This window comes from Drosophila mojavensis, unplaced genomic scaffold (genome assembly GCF_018153725.1).
Source record: "Drosophila mojavensis isolate 15081-1352.22 unplaced genomic scaffold, ASM1815372v1 contig_74, whole genome shotgun sequence".
Taxonomy (NCBI): domain Eukaryota; kingdom Metazoa; phylum Arthropoda; class Insecta; order Diptera; family Drosophilidae; genus Drosophila; species Drosophila mojavensis.
The window spans coordinates 24,700,729-24,719,186 of record NW_025318899.1 but is presented as its reverse complement, the minus strand read 5'-3'; the positions used below and the strand labels follow the sequence as shown (position 1 = coordinate 24,719,186).

At 42.4% G+C, this 18,458-nt stretch overlaps 2 protein-coding genes across 3 annotated transcripts in view; one reads left to right on the top strand and one right to left on the bottom strand.

Annotated features, from left to right (window-relative positions):
- Positions 1 to 18,458, bottom strand: part of LOC6583538 (probable serine/threonine-protein kinase yakA) — a 65,975-nt gene that overhangs the window by 24,597 nt on the left and 22,920 nt on the right. For both annotated transcript variants that reach the window (XM_044009882.1, XM_032731514.2), the window contains exon 2: positions 17,085 to 17,157. In XM_044009882.1, the coding sequence (XP_043865817.1) occupies positions 17,085 to 17,100 (16 nt within the window). In that variant the 5' untranslated portion in view covers positions 17,101 to 17,157. The remainder of the gene's footprint in view (positions 1 to 17,084; positions 17,158 to 18,458) is intronic.
- On the top strand, positions 5,188 to 5,889 carry LOC6583537 (NADH dehydrogenase [ubiquinone] 1 alpha subcomplex subunit 7). The gene has a single exon (XM_002009167.4). The coding sequence runs from the start codon at positions 5,321 to 5,323 to the stop codon at positions 5,789 to 5,791; it is 471 nt and encodes a 156-aa protein (XP_002009203.1). The 5' UTR covers positions 5,188 to 5,320; the 3' UTR covers positions 5,792 to 5,889.

Here is an 18,458-nt window from a genome sequence, read left to right as displayed (position 1 = left end):
AAGATTAAAGATTGCTAAAGGATTCATGGAACTGCTTTAAGAATACTCGCATTAATGGAAATTATTGGAGTGGCACCATTGTTAAGCCCTGATATAAATATAATAAGAAAAATTCTGTTATATTTTGTGTTAAATTAATTTTAAAGAAATCAGAATTTTATGGTTTGGGCAAACGCAGACTGAAATTGTTGCGCATTTCAAAATCAATCTCGTATATCTCAAATTTCCGCCCAGGCCAGACAACGGCTTGAGTTTTACCTTACAAAAGTCAAGATCAAAGTTGGCTCTTCAGACGTAATTAAGCCATTTGCAGCACGTTTTGCCAATTCAAAAATACACTTTGACCTCCTGCCCTGTGTGCTCTTATCGCAGAGCGCAGAGCGCGCCCAAAGGCAAGACTCATTTAAATTGTTGAAGATGAAGATAGAAAAAAAAGAAAGAGAAAGAGAAAGAGAAAGAGAGGGAGAATGCCGCCAAGCTCGTAACAAGTCAAAATTTGAGCAACCCCTCCAAGCGATGGGCGTTTGTGCCCGTTGGGCGCAAATTCGTAGGAAAATCACGCGCGCTTATCTCAACCTTAACCAAACCCACGCAATTAACGCCCATTGCGCTGTCACTGTGAAAAATGAGGCCGCATAACTGGGGGGCGGAGCTGAGCGGAGGTAGATGTGGCAGGGGCATGTATAGATTGGAGGGGAGCAGCGGAAGTAGTTGCCCCAAACCCAGTTCAATTCTTGGCAATTGCGAAATGATTTGCAAACGATGCGCAATCGAAATCGAATTGGATGGAACTCCCCATTGTAGTCGCCATTTAGCAATAGCTACAAATTTTAATTGCCGTTGCGATAGCGTCCTGCAGCTGTAGCTGGCAGGAGCCCGAGAAGGGGCTGCTTCACAATAAGTAAGTCGAATTGATAAGAGAGTCACGTTTCACGTTGCACGGAAGCCAGCTGAAGTGCTCCAGCATCGGCCGAGGCAGGGAGGCGTTGCCCAAAGACAATGTTCCGGGTGTCTCCATTATCAATGACAGCCGAACGGAAACAATGGTTACTCTTTTATTGCCACGACTCCTGCTCGAGGAGCAGGAGCAGGAGCAGCTACAGCCAGAGCAGGAGCAGGAGCAGACAGCAGGCAGCTGCTGCCTTTGTGAGTAAAATTGATAAGATGCCGAAAATGACTTGGAAAACAATAAACGTGGCTATGAAATGAATAAAGACTCTGCATTTAGCACCCGGAATGAATAGAGCGCCACTTCAATGGAGAGAAACTCAAACGTAATTTCGGTGCATAAACAGAACGTTTGCGCATTTTAATGAGGGTATTACTTGTGCCTCCTGCCGATTGAAAATCGAAGCGAAGAAATCGGATATTGCAGCTGTAGTAGCAGGCAGGAGGGAAAAGGGGTGCATGGGAATAGCTATATATGCGAGCATAGGGGCTCCAGTGTTATCGATTCTCGATTATGTACTATGTGATGCATTCACTCATTATCATCATCAGCTGAGGCCGCGGACTCACGGCAAAAGTTTGCTCTCATTTAATAAAATTTCATTTGATGAGACAACAAAAGTCGAGTCCATTCCGGATTGCAACTTGTTCTGACGCGCAACAAAATTTTATGAAATACTTGAGAGCAAATTTTATGTCTTGGCGCAGCATAAAATTTTAGCGCTAGCAGAAGTGCCCCGCGTCTCAGGCCGTTGGCGGTTTCTCCTCTCGGCCAGACAGAGCTTCGCTCAGCCTTGGCTTGGCTAATAATATCAAGCATTTACACCTTTATGGAGCGCACTTAGAGCGTTTATTTATGCTAATGGCCGGGCAGAACAAGCGGGGCCCACTGTTGTTGTATCTCAAAGTTAAGCCACCGAAAGTGGCGTCGGGGCGAGCTTTACACTAATACCACCCCGAAGCGCTGTAAAAGCATAAAAGAGCATTACAACAGCAGCAGGAGGGGGAGCAGGAGCAGGAGCAGGAGAAGGAGCACGAGAAGCTGGAACAACAAACAGAACATCCGATAGTCAGCTCAAGACTAGAGCAGGTAAACTTAGTGCGAGTCCATTTCATCACATAAGACAAAAGTTCGCTCCAGTCGCCACCCTCAGCTCTTGACCTCCCCATGCAGTGGCAGTGGAGAAGTCCTGGGGCAGCCTCACAGCCTTGTCACGAATGTGTTTGTAATTTCCCCAGAGTGTGTTTGACTTTGACGACTTAAGTTGTAAACTTTAACATTATCATTTTCACTACAAGGCGAGGCGAGCGGCTTCTTTGGCCTTCGGCCACCAGCAGCCGAGAGCAGCTAGCAGACATGGCCTGCTCCTTGGAGCGACTGCCCTGGCATGTGGCATGCGGCACGTGGGGTGTGTGGCATGTGTGTTTGTCCTGCCCGCAAGTTTAGCCAGACATTTTGATGATGTTGACCTTCGCTACTTTTACTTTTCGCAAAGTATCTTTGCTTCTTTACATTTTGCAGCAACCTCCCGACACTGTTGACATATCGAATTACACTCGAACACACAGCAGAGCAGAGGGAAGGAGAGGAGCTGGATCGTTTCATAGATTTTTTTTTTTTCGCCCTGAAGTTGAAGCCGCTGCGTGAATCCAGCCCGTGCTCGATGGCGGCTCGAATTACCGAACTGCCGAATTGATTTCCTTTGCTACATGTGTCAATTAGTTAAATCAGAACACGAGAACACGTCAGCCGCATGTGTGACAATGCCTCCCATCCCACCACCGCCACCGCTATCGCCACCGCCGTTGCCACCACCATGCGAGCCACGCACCCCTTCCTGAAGGGCTCGACAGCGGCGCATTGAATGTCATCTCCAAGGCTTTCCACTCGTGCGTGCCATTTTTCACAAAATACTCAAAAAAAAAAAAAGTCAAATAATTTCAGTTTGCAGCACTCGGCACAATGCCCTCCAAAGCATTTAAAGTTTGGATTTATTAAAAACATATTATGTGTCATTAATAATTCGTAGCCTTCGCTCATTACTCACATTCACATCAATGCAACAATCTGATGCGCTTTGAGGCACCGAAAAACAGTTATTGAAAAAGAATCCAAGCTAAGATTTGTTCTACATCAAGTATAACATATAATGATGTATGTAGAATTTTAGGTATCCTTCGGGCAGTACATTTATGGATATTCACGAGAATGAACGAAGAATCCGAATGGATGAAACAATTAAAGTTGTGAAGTAAGGAATATAAAATTATATTATTTCATATTGATCCATATTAATTGATTTGTTGTACAATAGAACCTTAAACATAATTGTTAAGGTGTTAAATGCTTAAATGAATAATTTATAATAAAATAGAATACATTTTTCAATTTTAGTCTTTAAAAGTCTTAGAACCCAACTTATTAAAGTCATACGAAAAAAAAAAATTAATAAAATGAAAAGTTTTGTATAAATATGTATCAGTGTAAAAAAATATATGCATAATAAGTAAATTTATGTAGAATATAATCAATGTTGAGAATTTTATGAAATAAGATTTTTAAGTAGAACTTTGAATTTGAGCTTGATTTGATTAATAATATTTAATTTAATATCAAGTAATTTGCAAATAAAATATGTTTTAAAACTAAGTAAAGTAATAATAATAATGCCACTCTGTGGTTCAGGGAACTAATATACCAATAAACAAATAAGAAAGCTCTAGCTCTAGAGGCTGCATATTTAAGCTAGAGCTAGACTTTCATTACGATTTAGTTGCGAATTCAAATCAATTCTGATTTGCATTTTAAACGGTTTGAAGAAAAGCTAGAAAAAAACAGTCCGTCTTATTGATTTTAAGTTTGTTCTTAATTTATATGTAGAGATATCATAAGGAATCAACTATCTCGAAGTATGTCATTATTTATTTTGAATACTGTCTGATTCATATGTAAACGGTACATTATTTATTTAACTTAATTTGTTCTTTTTATCATGATTATGATTTTATTGCTGTGATCAATACATAAATAAATTTTTAAAAATTTTACTGAGTGACTGAAATGTAGTCTTAGAATAACATCCGGTTATACCTTGCTCTATGCATCTTACCATATATTCTCGCAGATCATTTCAAGTTTTTTGTATATTAATAAGGCTTATAATTTGTTCTACGGCTTTTGTTTTAATTACTTCGGATCACAGATTGGCTGCAAAATTAAATTTTACTTTTTCATACAGACGATTTACCATTTTTCAGAATCATGCAGTTTCCCATGTTCAGTTGTTCTTTGGGTCCGATTTTTCTTTCTCATGGAAATCAATTACTGTGTAGCTGCTATTGTGAATAGTGTAAACCTGATATTCAGAAGCGCGAGCTTATCGCAAATGATGTTAGCGCAACGTGTGCCGTAAATTAGAATCAAATTGAGAGGAGTCAAGCTGATTTATGCGTTTCCCATAACCAATGCCGCTTGTATAACAACAGATAAGCGGGCGGAACAACTGCAGATCCCGTGGACGGACTCGGAGCGTGGAGAATGAAAATGCAAAAGGTAAACAGTCAGCCGTGGGCTGGACCACCCTTTGACACGCGGCCCGGGCTGCGCAATCACAGGGACATAATCAGCTCGATTTCGTAAATCTCGACAAGCTGCTTATCTGATGAAATGTGAGCGGAGTTCTAAGGATCTTGCTCACTTGATAAACATCTCACACGCTCGGCTTGCAGACTTCCGGCCGGCCGTGGGGGCTGTCAAAGTGACAGCTCAGGCGATGCGGGGGCGAATACTAAGTACAGTAAAGCCTGGCGCGTGCGGCTGTCAGAAGCGGCCTGCGTTGCTGTCGTGAGCTCTTCATTTTTTTGTTCTCTGATTGGCATCGGAAATTGAAGTGTTTTTATTAATTTCAATTGGACATTTGCGCACTGACTTCCACAAGTGCGAATATTTCATTACGCGTCTTCATTTGAGCCAAGTCGGCAGCTCCCAGTCCCCGTTTCCTGCTGAATTTCCGCAGCGCGCCTTTTGTTTCTTTTCTACGGTTGTTGTTTGTGGCAATATTAAAATTCATTGATGCAGCTCGACGGATTTGTTGCGCAATTTGATTGACAGTCAATTGCGATTGATGCTTATTGAATTGTGCCAAAAGCAGGAGGAGGGCCTGCCCTCCTGTCAGGCCAGCGCAGTGGCACAACTCCTCAAGTGGAACTCTGTATTTGAAGCATCAGTAATCCGCAGAGTAGGCGTTCATTTTCGACAGCTCGGTTAGAATTAAAATCTCGTGTAGAAATCTCAGAAAAAAACACATTTTATATTGTGATAATATTCTAGTCTTAGGTTTTTTACGTTCCGCAAAAACTTTTGATTTGACAAATGGCACCCAATCACCGGGAAATCTCGCCATTCCTGAAGCTCGTTCGCGACTTTCTTCTGGGTCGCAAGCACCTGACCAACAACCGCTACGCGGATACAGTCAGTGCTCGTAGCCAGACTCCTCCCACGATTCCCGAGGGACCTCCCACTCGGCTCTTCGGCAATCAGTATTACCTGAGGGATCCGCGGCGTCAGATGGGGCCGCCCATTGACGTGATTGAGCAGAAGAAGAAGGAACTCGCCGCGGCCAAGGCTGCCGAAGCTGCTGCCAAGGCTGCTCCCAAGGACGCTAAGCCTGGCGCCGTTGCCGGACCTGCCCCCAAGGGTGGCCCGGCGCCGCCTCCTGCACCTGCACCTGCATCTGGCAAGTGTCCTCCTGCTGCTACTGAAGGTGCGAAGCCTAGTCAAGGGGGACAGCAGAAAAACGGATCTGGGCTTCCAGTGCCGGGAAAGATGCACAATTGGGATTAGGAAAAAGGTCGAAGGTTTTAAATTTAAAGTGATTTACAGACATTTCAAGTGATTTACAAACTGTGCATGCACCACATTAAACTTCTCTGCGCTCATCAGCTATCCAGCTCTACAGCTATCCAGCTATTCGGTAATTCAGTTATTCAGTCGTCGAATTGTTCAGCAGTGCGAACATAATTGCGGCCTTAGGCACTTGACACAATGGCGAGCGATGTCAGTCAACGGTCAGCGACAATGCGAGAGGGGGCGGTGCGTGAGGGTCGTAAAAACGGAAATCTAATTAGACATCGGAGGCGAAAATCATTTATTACACCTGCATGAAAATTTAATTAAGCGCACAATTAACAGCGCTGATACCTTTACAGCCCGCGTCGGGGCTTATGTATGGCCTCTATAATATTTAATGCCATCAAAATTTATTTGCAATTTAAAACGAGGCAATTTTCGCAGCGACGTTGAGTGGATTATGCCAATTGTTGATGATGATTGGAGGTCGATTGTTAATTGTCTGTTGCCGTAATTTATGTTAATGACTTTTCACATCGATTTATTGATTGCAGCAGTGCTGCCCAGGGCAGCTCCTGAAACCCACCCTAACCCTGTTCAAGCGAGTAAACGAAAATATAATCTGATTTGGAGCTATGCAAAAATTCTTATATACATACAGTCAGTTATTGTTGCGGGCGGTGTGGTAGAGCGGTAGAGCGGGCGGCCTCAAATTTATTGAAATTGCCCTTATAAGCCATAAACCCATCGAGGGTTGACTTCAGCTTGAAGTGCCTTTCGCCAGATTGCAAAAGGGTGTCAATTGCTTGGAAATTTCACTCTCCGCCTGTCAAGTCAACATGTTGCCAATGCTGATTCGCATTTCGCAGCTGCCAGAAAATATGAATTTCGCAACGGAACTGTATCACTTTTTCCTCCAGATTTGTTTTTCTCCGTTTCTTTTCAGCTTGCGTGGATTTATCGAGAGTTCTGTTCTCTTTTTATGGGGCCCAGAAATTTATTTATTAAGTTGTTTACTGCCTCCACAGTCATATGCTACATACTTGTCCCCAATCAATGCTAATTTCTGGGCCACACGTGTCCTCGAGTATGCTAGTATCCGAGTATCCAATCTGGGCTTCAATTAACTAAGACGTCATGTTTGAGTTGAAAAAATATGATGAGGAAAACAGTCTTTGGACTCTCTTAATAATAAATGTGTGCTTAAGAAAAGTCCCTTTCGAACTCCTTTTCAAATGTCAATTTCGGCTAACCAAAAATTGCGGGCCTCAGACGACAGCTGGGCGCAATTGTCAACGCGCTGCACGCGTTCCACGCGCTCTGGCTCGCCGGCGTCAAATGTTCAAATGTTACTCCAATCAGAAACGCGTAATTAAAATATGTACAAACATGCCGGGGAGCTGGCAAACTCGCGTCCGCCAAGGAGGAGGCGGGGCGCGGCGAGCCGGAGTTTGTTTACTTTGCGTGTTTTGCTATAAAACCAAAAATAACAAAAACGACAGCAGGATCCGCCGCCGCCGCAGCAACAGCAGCAGCAGCAGCAGCAGCGGCAGCAGCGGCAATAACAACAAGAATAGCATTTGCATAAAGCAACAAACAGCTCGCAGGCTTAGGAGTGGGTGTTGAGCGGCGGGTGTGGGAGTTGGCTTAGTGGGCGCCCTCAAACGGAAGTTAATGAGCGCCGGAGTGGGACAGTGGGACTGTGGAACAGTGGGACAGCGAGACAGTGGGACAGAAAGAAAGAAATCCAAAAATTCAATCCCCAGGACGCGGGCGAAATCACTTCATTAATGCGTCATTTGTAAGGGAGCATGGCCGAGTCTATAGTCGCTACATGGCCAGGACGTGGCCATATGCGAGCGAATATGGCCGCGAGGCAAGTGCTCCTGCTCCTGCTCCTGCCAGAAACGGAAGTTGTCTCCGCGCCGAGCACGAAAGTTTGCGCGAAACTTGCCACCAGGCTGAAACAACGTGTGACAGTTGCCTGGGAAAGTTGATTATTTTTTACACGCAGGGCTTTCTGGGCCGCGCAGGAGGCGGCGGGGCCGGCAGCCAGCTTCTAGTACACTGAATAATGACTTTTACTGTTGCGACGCATCCTCGTAGTCAGCAATGCCTTCGGGCCAAGTTTACGAGCTTTTTTTATCAGACCTCCGTCCCACTCCCCGTCCCCGCCTCCCCTAAAGAATGGCTGACAGACTTTGTACTCAACGCTGGGCCAGAGTTATGCAGGCTCATTAAGTTGTTATACAGTTTAGAGAGAAAATTGTCAGCTTGCTTAATTTGGTGGAGCAGAGCAACAAGGCTGCGGGAGGCGGGTAGCGGGTGGTGGGAAGTGGAAGGCGAGAGGCGGGAAACCGGGACCGGAGCACAGGCGCATAAACAAAAGATTTCCGTGGCTGGCCCTCAGCTTTTGTGTCCATGTCGCAAGCTCATGGAAATTGTTTAATGAAATGAATTTTAAGAGAAATTTATTATACGCCCGAAACGAAACGAAATGAAAAGTGAAGTCCCCCAATTTATTTTACAATCTATGACTGGGCGAAAGTCCGGATGTATATTTCAAGTATAATTAAACCTAGGCCTTTCCATTCAACCGCTCCCGGCACACTAGTGTAGTCCAATGGCACGTCCAATTAGACTTGGGGATGGAAGTTTTCGGATTTAAATGCAACAAGCTGCAGCTCGTCTATGCCGCAGCGTGCTTTCATCTATCAGAGTCGATGCGGATCCTTGATACCTCCGCCTTTCACTCTGAGCTGCATGACCACATCAACTTTTCTCTTCCACAATTTCACCTTCAATTAAACTTGAGTTAATTGACAGCGATGGAGCCAAATCCTGAGCCACCGCGGCAGCACCACCACCGCCCAGGTGCACAAACACAAACACACACGCACACGCACACAAACACACACACACACATTAGGAGCTCTCGCCCGAGATAAATGGCGATGCCTTAAACTGATTGTGGGGATTAAATTGCCATATTGGCGAAATTGGCAGCGACGGTGTCAATGTGGAGACAGCAAGGGCTGCGCCGACTCCCGAACTCCAAACTCCAGAAGGGGAGCCAGAGTATCGAAAACTTATTTTTGATAAGCGCAATTATAATTGGATTTGGGAGAAGTTGCTCCAGAGGCAGGTAGCTTATTAGATGGCAGCAGAGCTCGAGCCAGCCCAATGATTAATCTACCTCTGGAGTATTTAAAAAGAAAGATGCGCCTTGAGGGCAAGGGCAAGGGCAGCGGCAGGGGCAACGGCAGGGGCAAAGGCAGGGCGAGCAAGCCAATGGCAAAATTGGAAATTGTTGTGTTTGGCTGCGATAAAGACGTGTTTCGCCTCGCTCACCCCCTGCGCATTTTTGTAAATGTTTGCTGTCAAGATAAGCACCACACAGCATGTGGTTTTATTTGCTCTGACTCGACTACCCGACAGACCCGACAGACGCGAGTGAGTTTCGAGTACGAGCGCGTCCCAGGACTTAACAAAGACAAATGAAGCTGTTACCGATTGACAGAGTCCCGTAGTCTCTGATCTTATCGGCTGTCCGTCCGATTTCCGTTGCAATGCAACAGCTTTGATGTGCAGTTGACTGCTCGCTTGGCTGACGGCCATTAATTGGGCTTAATTATTGGGCAGTCGAAGCGCAGCCACCCCCACCCCCCCTGTAGAGCCCCAAAAATGTGTTGAGAGTGTGCTTTCATTGTTGCAGCACCTGCGAATCTTTGAGTTATCTACTCCCTGCCATCTGCCATATCTCCTTCTGATCCTTTCCCTCCCCCCCTTTCCACTTCCACTTCCACCTCCTCCCACCTGCTGCGAGCTGTGTCAATAGCTCATTAAAGGTCCAAAAGTCCACTGGACCACATAACCCAAATGAAAGGCATTTACTTCGGCCCATAATTAAGCGCAGACAATGTGGCTCGCCAAATCAGGACACACGCTCCCCGGCTTGTCAAATATTCCGGCTTGGCAACAATTTATAAATTCAAATGGGGTTTGCTCGCCCCGCCCCCGTTTTCGCCGGCAAGTCGAGGCATAAATTCGAAATTGTATGCCGCCTGGCCGCCGGCGCTAGAAATCTCACCAAATAATTGACTATTTTGGCTCGCGTTCTCCCACATGTGCGACGCGCTCAAGGAACTGCTTTAAGTTCTCTGATTGCGTGTTTATTTTCCGAAAATTGAAAAACAACAATCCAAAAAGCGGGCAATTTTTGTTAAGCTATTTTTGTACAGCCATTTTCCCAACATAACAATTAAACCGTTTCCCAGAACTTTCGGGGGACCAGATTTCCCTCCATCTTTCTGTTGCCACCGGCCCCTTTTCAACAGGCTGTGACTTTCCACGCCTTTTGTTGCGCATGCAAATTAATGATGGCAATGATTTGTGGGCAGTCCTCGGGCGCCTCGAAAGTGAGGGCTTATTTATTTTCCTACTCGCAATTTGATTGTTCCTAAGTTTTAATTGTGCTTGTCATTGGCTGGGGGAGTGATAGGGCTGGTGATCAATTACGTCTATATAAAGCACAAGGCAAAAGCTATTCCTATCTATCATAGAGAAAACTATGCGAGGGGCAAGTGTGTGGAAAGCGACAGGACTTTAACTCTGACTGATTCGAATCGGCCGAGAGTATGTAAGATAACATGGAAATAACATCTGTAAATATTTAGTGAGCTCACTATCATAGAAGAACATATTGAGCTTTACCTAAATACATAAGGTTCCTATATATAAAAGCAGGGACAGAACGAGAGAGTGTGGTATATAAATAGTTTAGTATATAAATTAGGTTTAGGCTTTACATTGTACATGAGGCAATCACGGCGGAGCTAAGAATAAAAGTGCTTAAGCTGCGATTCCTATGGCAGGTTAGTCCACGTATAAGTAGATGATTATATTTGGAATGTGTCTGTGCTCAGAAATGTAGGTATATATGTATATCCATTGTTTACACTACTATGTGTCGAGCATATGACGCTTTTACACATGGAATACTCTCTATTGCGTCGGCTGCTATTATTGCATTAAACATACTACAACAATTTAATTATTTAGCTTCAAATAGCTCTAACTTCCACTTTGAACTTTTGCTTACGCGATATGTTCAACGCTTTGCTGGAAAGTTTCCGATACGTATTTAATTAATTTAACAAAGACTATCAAAGTATTCTAATGGATTGGTACTTAAGAAATAGAACTGACAAATCACACTTGACAAATTCTTATACCTTAAACTTTTACAAGTCACGTCTCGGACTGCTACAAATCAATATTTAGCTCTTACAGCCGTAATTCAATAATATAGCACCGCAATAGTTACTAAGAGTCACACACCACTCTTCGAAGCTGCAACCAGAAAACTTCCTGTAGAAAACTGCTTGACTTTGAATAATATTTAAGCCAATTTTATTTAGCAACAGAATCTGCTCCGATAAGGCATATTTGGTTTTTAATCTATGCTAATAAAAGTTATTACTCAATTGAATTATAATTTTTAAATCTGTTAAATACAGCGATTTTTCAATCCACAACTTCAGTTGACTAGATCGTAAATCTTTATGATTTAATCATTTAATTTAATTTTTTTAAATGAATCTTTACTGTTTAATTTTGGATTTCCTTTCGACCAGAAACTTCGAAACCTCCTAAATAAATAAAATTGACAATGATATGAAATTAACTTCCTTGAGAATAACTTTATTGCAAGTAACCGGTATCATTATATCTTCAATTATAGTTTATACGATTCAGAGACATATTAATTTAAAATTAGCCGTACCTCTGTTGACAAAGCCCTTTAAGGAGAACATTTTCATATATCATATCATATATCTTTAAGAGTATTAATTCCAAATTTTACATTCTTCATTTTCTTGAAATGTGTATTTCTCCGTTTAAGTTAAGAGTATGCTTTATCTATAAATGCACCGCATCGTTCACATCAGCGTGTGTACTTTAACATGGGAGAACCTTATAAATCACGAGGTCAGCCTTTAAATTTTTACTAATTGCCAGCAAAGTTTGGTCCGCCCATCAATCCAGTAAGGGCTACATCAAAGTTGCACACTGCGCTTTTATGCAGATAAATTGTCGGATATTTTCAGGCCACCTCTCTCCTCGCTGGAGTCGTGACGGTCTTCGTCCTGCTGCTGCTGCTACTCCTGCTCCTGTTCCTGCTCCTGCTGCTGCTGGCTGTTGCCGTTCCGTTTCGTTTGGCTGGCTTTGCAGACGCCGCCGCGTCAGTTGTTTGGGCAGGCCGAGGCAAGGACGTAGAATGAATCCCAACGGAACTAGCCGGAGTGTCGGGGCTGCTCGGCTGATTGTTTCACAAAAGTTTTGCTGGAACCGCCCAACTAACTATTGTTGTTGTGATTTTGCAAATTAATTTGCTTATAATTTTTACGCTTAGTTAAACACAATTTTGAGTGATTTTCACACAGAAAATGCTCGTTGCTAAAAAGTTTCGCCTCCACCAGCAGAAGGCAGTGCACAGTGGAACCGACTGATTGGAATTACACCATGAAAACGAATAACTGGCAAACTGGATGTGTGAACACACTATCAGAATTCGTAAATTTACTACAAATCTATTTGGCCGTTCTCGTTAAAGACTATTCTCTACTCTCATGCATTTCATATATCTAAAATCTATTGTGCAACAGCTTCGCTTAAAGCCCCCTCGTTTAAAGCGAACAACTGCGCTAAAATGATTCCGCTCAGAGTCCCCAGTGGCGGCTCCATTGCCTTCGTTAGCTCCAACTGGCGATGGCCAAACAGGGGAAAAAATAAAAAATATTTAAATATGTGTGTATGTGTATGTATGTGTGTATATGTATGTGTACGCTTTTAAATGTTATTTGCATCATTCTGACGTTTGTTGGCGCCCCCCTTCGACGTTCAACGTTTTTGAAGCCTATCGGCGTGTTTCATATTTTTATAAATTGCTATAAATTGAGATATTAATACGATAGCCGACAGAAGTCACAGTCGATGGGACGTGTTGTTGTTGTTGCTGTTGTTGTTGTTGTTGTTGTTGCTGTTGTTGGCCGGTTCGTTGATTTCAACATGTGGCAAAAAGTGTCGAGACATTAAAAAATGTTGCGCAAGTGTTGCGCAAACATAATGTGCAGTTATTTGTATAAAATGCGACAAGCGACAACTTTTTCGGAGCAACATTTGGCCCGAGCCGGTGCCCTGACAATGAAGTTGTTGTTGTTGTTGTTGTTGCTAACGAGTGAGTCGGACTTTAAGCTGAAATTTAAACAGCGAGTGCACCGACTACGGCAGTCAATGTCCTGCTGCAGGACCGCAGCCTCAGCCAGCTTAAATATTCCGTACACACACCCAAACACACACACTCACACTCACACTCACACACACGCACAGACATTTTGTCAGTTGCTTCAATTGGACTGATTTAATTGAATCACTGTGCTCCTCCATCGACTCTACTGTGCTCTGCCCCCTCTACCTCTACCGAGCATGTCTACCACTTCTGTCTTCGGTCTTTCAATTTACTACGCAGGCTGTTGTTGTTGTTGCTGCTGTTGTTGTTGTTGTTGTTGCTGCTGCAGTGTCTGTAGTTTTGGGTCTACGTTTTCGCACACGTTTGCGTGCTATGCATGGCATAAAAATTTGACACAAAAGCCGTTGCATACAATTGGGCACACACACACACTCACACGCACTCGTCTGTGTGTGTGTGTGTGTGGGTGTGTAGATGCAGCTGCCGCGGCCCATGGCATTTGTTTGAGTGTGGCCAGACAAGGCATAGGGCTACCAACAGGCGACGTGTTGAGGTCGTTGTCATACACTGATTTTGTATGCAGCAGAAACAACCATTTTAATACATGCTCTTTATACCCTATGCCCATTTGAAATGGGTAAAAAGGGCATTGCTTGAATTGTAAATGTGTATGTGACAGGGGAATGCAGAGGGGAATAGCTGTGCCTCCATAGCCCAGTTAGCTATGTAATTTTCAATTGGCTCAACTTCATCTGAGGAACTAGAAATAATAGTATTAAATTTTAAGTACTATTTAATATTTAATAATCGGACAGAGACTGCAAACAGGGTATCTGAAAGTCTTAAATCAAACCACAGCAAATCGAAAAAAAAAAAAAATATATATCTGTTTATATTTTATAGCTATAATGGAAAATGATGGCAGAAAAGGTGGTAGACCCCATTAGTCTATTAAGACAAACGCATATTTTCAGCCCTTAATAAACTCGCAAATATATTTTTTGTAAGCGCATATTTATGCCATCAAGTTTATATATGTTTATAGAGTTTTTCCGATATTTCCGATATTTACTCTTGATTTGCTTTAAGCTGCTCCGTTGCAAGAATCCAAACTTAAATAATATAGCGAAGATCACAATGCACAGGGAAAAGTAAATGCTAAAGAGGCTTTAGATCTAGAGCTAGACTTGAGCGTTTCCAAATCTTGACTTATCCGAAAATAATAGTTTATATTAAATTTATTAAAAAATAATTATAATAATAATTAAAAACATCTAAACATCATAAAATAAAATATTCATTAACATATAAGTATATAAATTCATATACAATTATTTACAATGTATTATTAATAATTTTAATAATAATGTATTAAATATAATTTTAATAATAAATTAATACTTAATTATTACATAATTATTTATACAAATAATTAAATATTCATTTAATACAATACATACTCGTACGTTCCCAATTTTAAATTATTTTTTTATTTTAATGTTTGGCTGTAAAACTTGTAATTTATAAGTTATATGAAATATTTTTGAGCTATATTATTGCAGCATTAGTATAAAATAATATGAATACGAATATAAAATAATAATTTTAATATATGTATTAAATAAATTGTCAAATTCTTATCTAACTCGAATTGATGGCATAACAAACATAATCCTCTCCTTGACTACCTGCAAATTAATCACCTTAAGCGCACATCACTGTTTCTCGGATCCCAACAGCCTTTGGGACCTATAATCGAATTATCGAATTCCCTAGCCAAGCATTTATGCTCGTTTATGGAATATCTGTGCTAATGCCTCACATGTAAAACTCCTTGGCAACGGCTTACGCACCCATTTTATTTATTCGGATACTTGCAATATTTAATAAGAATGTCTCAATTGGTTAGAAACACACACACCCACACACACACACCCACAGATAGACACACACAGACATAATATGCCTATGTGCTCCTAAATTCAGGCAATCACAATTTATATTTTCTTTTGCAGCAAAAACTCTGCAGCTCCTCCCGCCCCTGGTCCACACGTGCGTTGCCCTCTCGACACGAACTACATAAATAAGCGAACGACAAAAGATGCTCGAGGGGGCCCCTCACAACCGACGCGGGGCGGTACGGAAGGGAATGGAGGCGCAGAAACTTTTCCAATTTTCCCCTTTTTATCGTAAATTACGCACAATTCAATATTTGGCCTTTTTACTGTCGCTGGTTTTGTGTCCCCGTTGCCCTTTTTCTGCTTGACTAGCTCCCAAGTGCGGCTGGGGCGGCTGATAGTGCTGCGGGAGTGAGGTATTTGTGTGCAATTTCTTTTCTTGTTTTTGCCATTTTGATATTTTTTGTGTGTCTCTCTATCGTAAATAAGAAATCTCATACGTGCGTCTTCTGCCTAGACCTTTCACATATCAGTCCACTCCCACTACCACTCCCACTGCCACTCTACCCCGCCATCCCATCGCATTATGAATGGGTAAGTAAAAGTTAGTTTTACTTTTGTTTCTTTAATCGAAATTGGCCAATGCGCCCACTAACTGTAATGATTGTTTTTCTATGCGTCTTAATTTATATTTAGGCATTATTTAGATTGGAATCCGACTCGAAGGAAGCTTTCACAACTTATTGCATTATCCTGGGCTGCCAATTGAGTAGCCTTATCTATGGCCCGATTAAAGTCAATGCTAATGTTAGTAACATCGTTATTAATCTAATCTAACTCTAGCTCAATTATTATCATCTATAATCCACAGTATATACTCAGTAATCGATAGACAACTGTTCCACAACATGCTGATTAAGGATTCTTGCTTTCTTTCTTTATTTTCGATCAATCTGCTCATATTCAATCAGGTCATATATAATCCACAGTATACACTCCGTAATTTATAATGAAATTCTTTTTTGCTTATCTTTTTTCTTCCCCACTTTCTGCTCTCATCTATTTTATGTCAAGTCAAAGAATATCGTCGGCTAACACCTCGTATACTTATTAATTCCAGCTTCAGCTTTAATTGCCAAACCTCTCGCAATGGTGGCCATAAAAATCGCCTTGACTGCAGCAGCTGCAGCTGGCGATGCCATTAAAGCGCATTGTCGTTGCTGTAGGCAGTTCACGGGGGACGCCGCCACTCCCCCGCCACGCCCTCGCACACTGCATGGCCATAAAAACATTTATGTAATTGCTGTTATCGACAAGCGCCCACCCAAATGGCCTCGTTGTTCCGGCTGTAAACGGCTGTAAACGGGCCTTTAATACACTTTTGATTGGATTGTCGCACAAGTTAATTGAACGCCGCGGCGCAGCGAAAGCCGCGCTCTAAGCCACTGGGTCCGCCATTTTGGATTCGTGTAACGGCAGTTACAATCGAAACTAGTTGGCAGCGGCCTAAAGCCCTAACAAGCGCTGCCAGCTCAATGGAGCGCATCGACGAATCGCAGATTCATGCAAGCTCATTAGGCCAAAGTTCATATGAGGCAAGACCATGCCCCAAACAGCGATTGCTCCGCTGTCAATCGGTCCATTACTGTATAGTACTCTATGAGCCCGGAGTCCACTCCGAATGGCCCCATCGACAGATATCGAAGCCGACAACGGTGCAAGTCGTGCTACATCGTGTCTGCTGGCGCGTCTTGCCTGAATGCTTCATCGCATTTTTATCTTTTGTTGGCTAATGCGCTAGCAAATTGTTTGAGAATGACCCGCGTAAATTTCATTTCTACTTGATTTACTGTAAATTGTATTGCAGACAACACACAGCGCACAGAAAGAAAAGGAAAGCGTAGTCGAAAACGAAAGATAAACCGAGCATGCCATATAAATGGATAGCAAATGTGGCGGACTTTTATAAATTGTTTGGGCCAAACTAATTTTTGATTCGCTATGCATTCGATGTTTGCTTCGATGGGCTCTGCCAAATGGCAGTTGATTTGTATGATTCGGCATTCGAGCAGCCCAGAGCCACTCCCCCTATTATTGTAGATGTCATATGCAGAAAGGTTGATCATTTGCTACTTACCCTTCTGATAGCTCATGATTTCAAGGCTGTTCTGTGCGCATAAAGAGAAGCTGAGTTCCGCTTAAGCCAAGCTCTGCAAAGATAAATTGAAAGCACCAATTGTATAACTTCACAATAATAACTAACAGGTTAGCTCTATATATTAATCTATGGTGTATCTTGATGGTATTGCGACTCTTTTGCTACTTCCGCAAAAACTCCTGTGCATTCACGTATTTATCTTTCAGCTGTACCCAAAGCGAGGCCCGCATCAAGTTGCAAGTGAGCGAAGGACTGAGCTGCGTCGTGTAAACAAATTCAAGTTTCACCGGCGTTAGCTTTCTTAATTGCAGCATGCAACATTTTCATTAAATTGAGGCTAGCCCTGAACATGAGGTGAGCTAGTCAACTACTTCAGCAGTAAAGCAGTTTTGAAGAGAGCTCATATAGTGTATTTGATTTTGTTGGTAATTCTAGTTAATTGTGTTTGTAGAAAACAATGTATAAAATATTAAATATTATTGACATACGTAAAAGTGAATGAAATTTTGATTAGATTTATAATTTAAGTCAAACTATACTAAGAAATATTTACTGGAGGGAAAAATGTATGGCAATAAATTAAGTAAAGTAATATGCAAATTATGTTGCTGACAAATGAGCCCCACCTTCAAAAGACATGTCTCGACGGTGCAGTACTTATATAGGTCTAAATCTCAAAATCTATAAGAATATTTTGACCTCTTCTTTGTCTGCGAAGTACACTCTAAGAAAACTTCTGTGTTGCGCAAAAGAAGCAAAGAAGGTGGCCGAATGTACCTCGTGTCGTTACAGCCTGGTTAGGTGACAGGATACTGGCGTCTAAATATATGCTAGACTTATGGTAAGGACGGCTCTTGCCTTAAAACATATTGAACAAGTCCATAATATTGGCGACAAACAGGCTCCTCATAGCTTGGTGTTCATTCAGCTTCAAACATATAGAGAGTGGCGCTCGTGATGCTACCAGATTAGAGTGTAGGTAATTAAAAGTTGAAGGCCCTCCCATTGGTAAATTAACGCTTATAATATACTGTATAAATACTAAATACATGCAGACGCTTTTAGTCATTCCCGAATATTAAGAGACATTAAGTTGGTAGCTAATGACTCCGCAGTAGTGGGCCAACTTCATAGCTCGCAAGCAAAGACAACGGGGCCAGAGAGTTTGAGCCTCGTTTTCACGCAGAAGCTGGCAGAATTTGAGATCCCAAATGCTGCAGAGTTTATAAAATTAACGTTGTCATGGCATTCAAGCAGCCAGCGTTGCCATTTCCCTCGCCCACTTGCCCCACCTGACGCCCCTTTGTCACCACTTGTCATGCTCCAAAACATCCTTTGAGCTCTCGCTGCGCA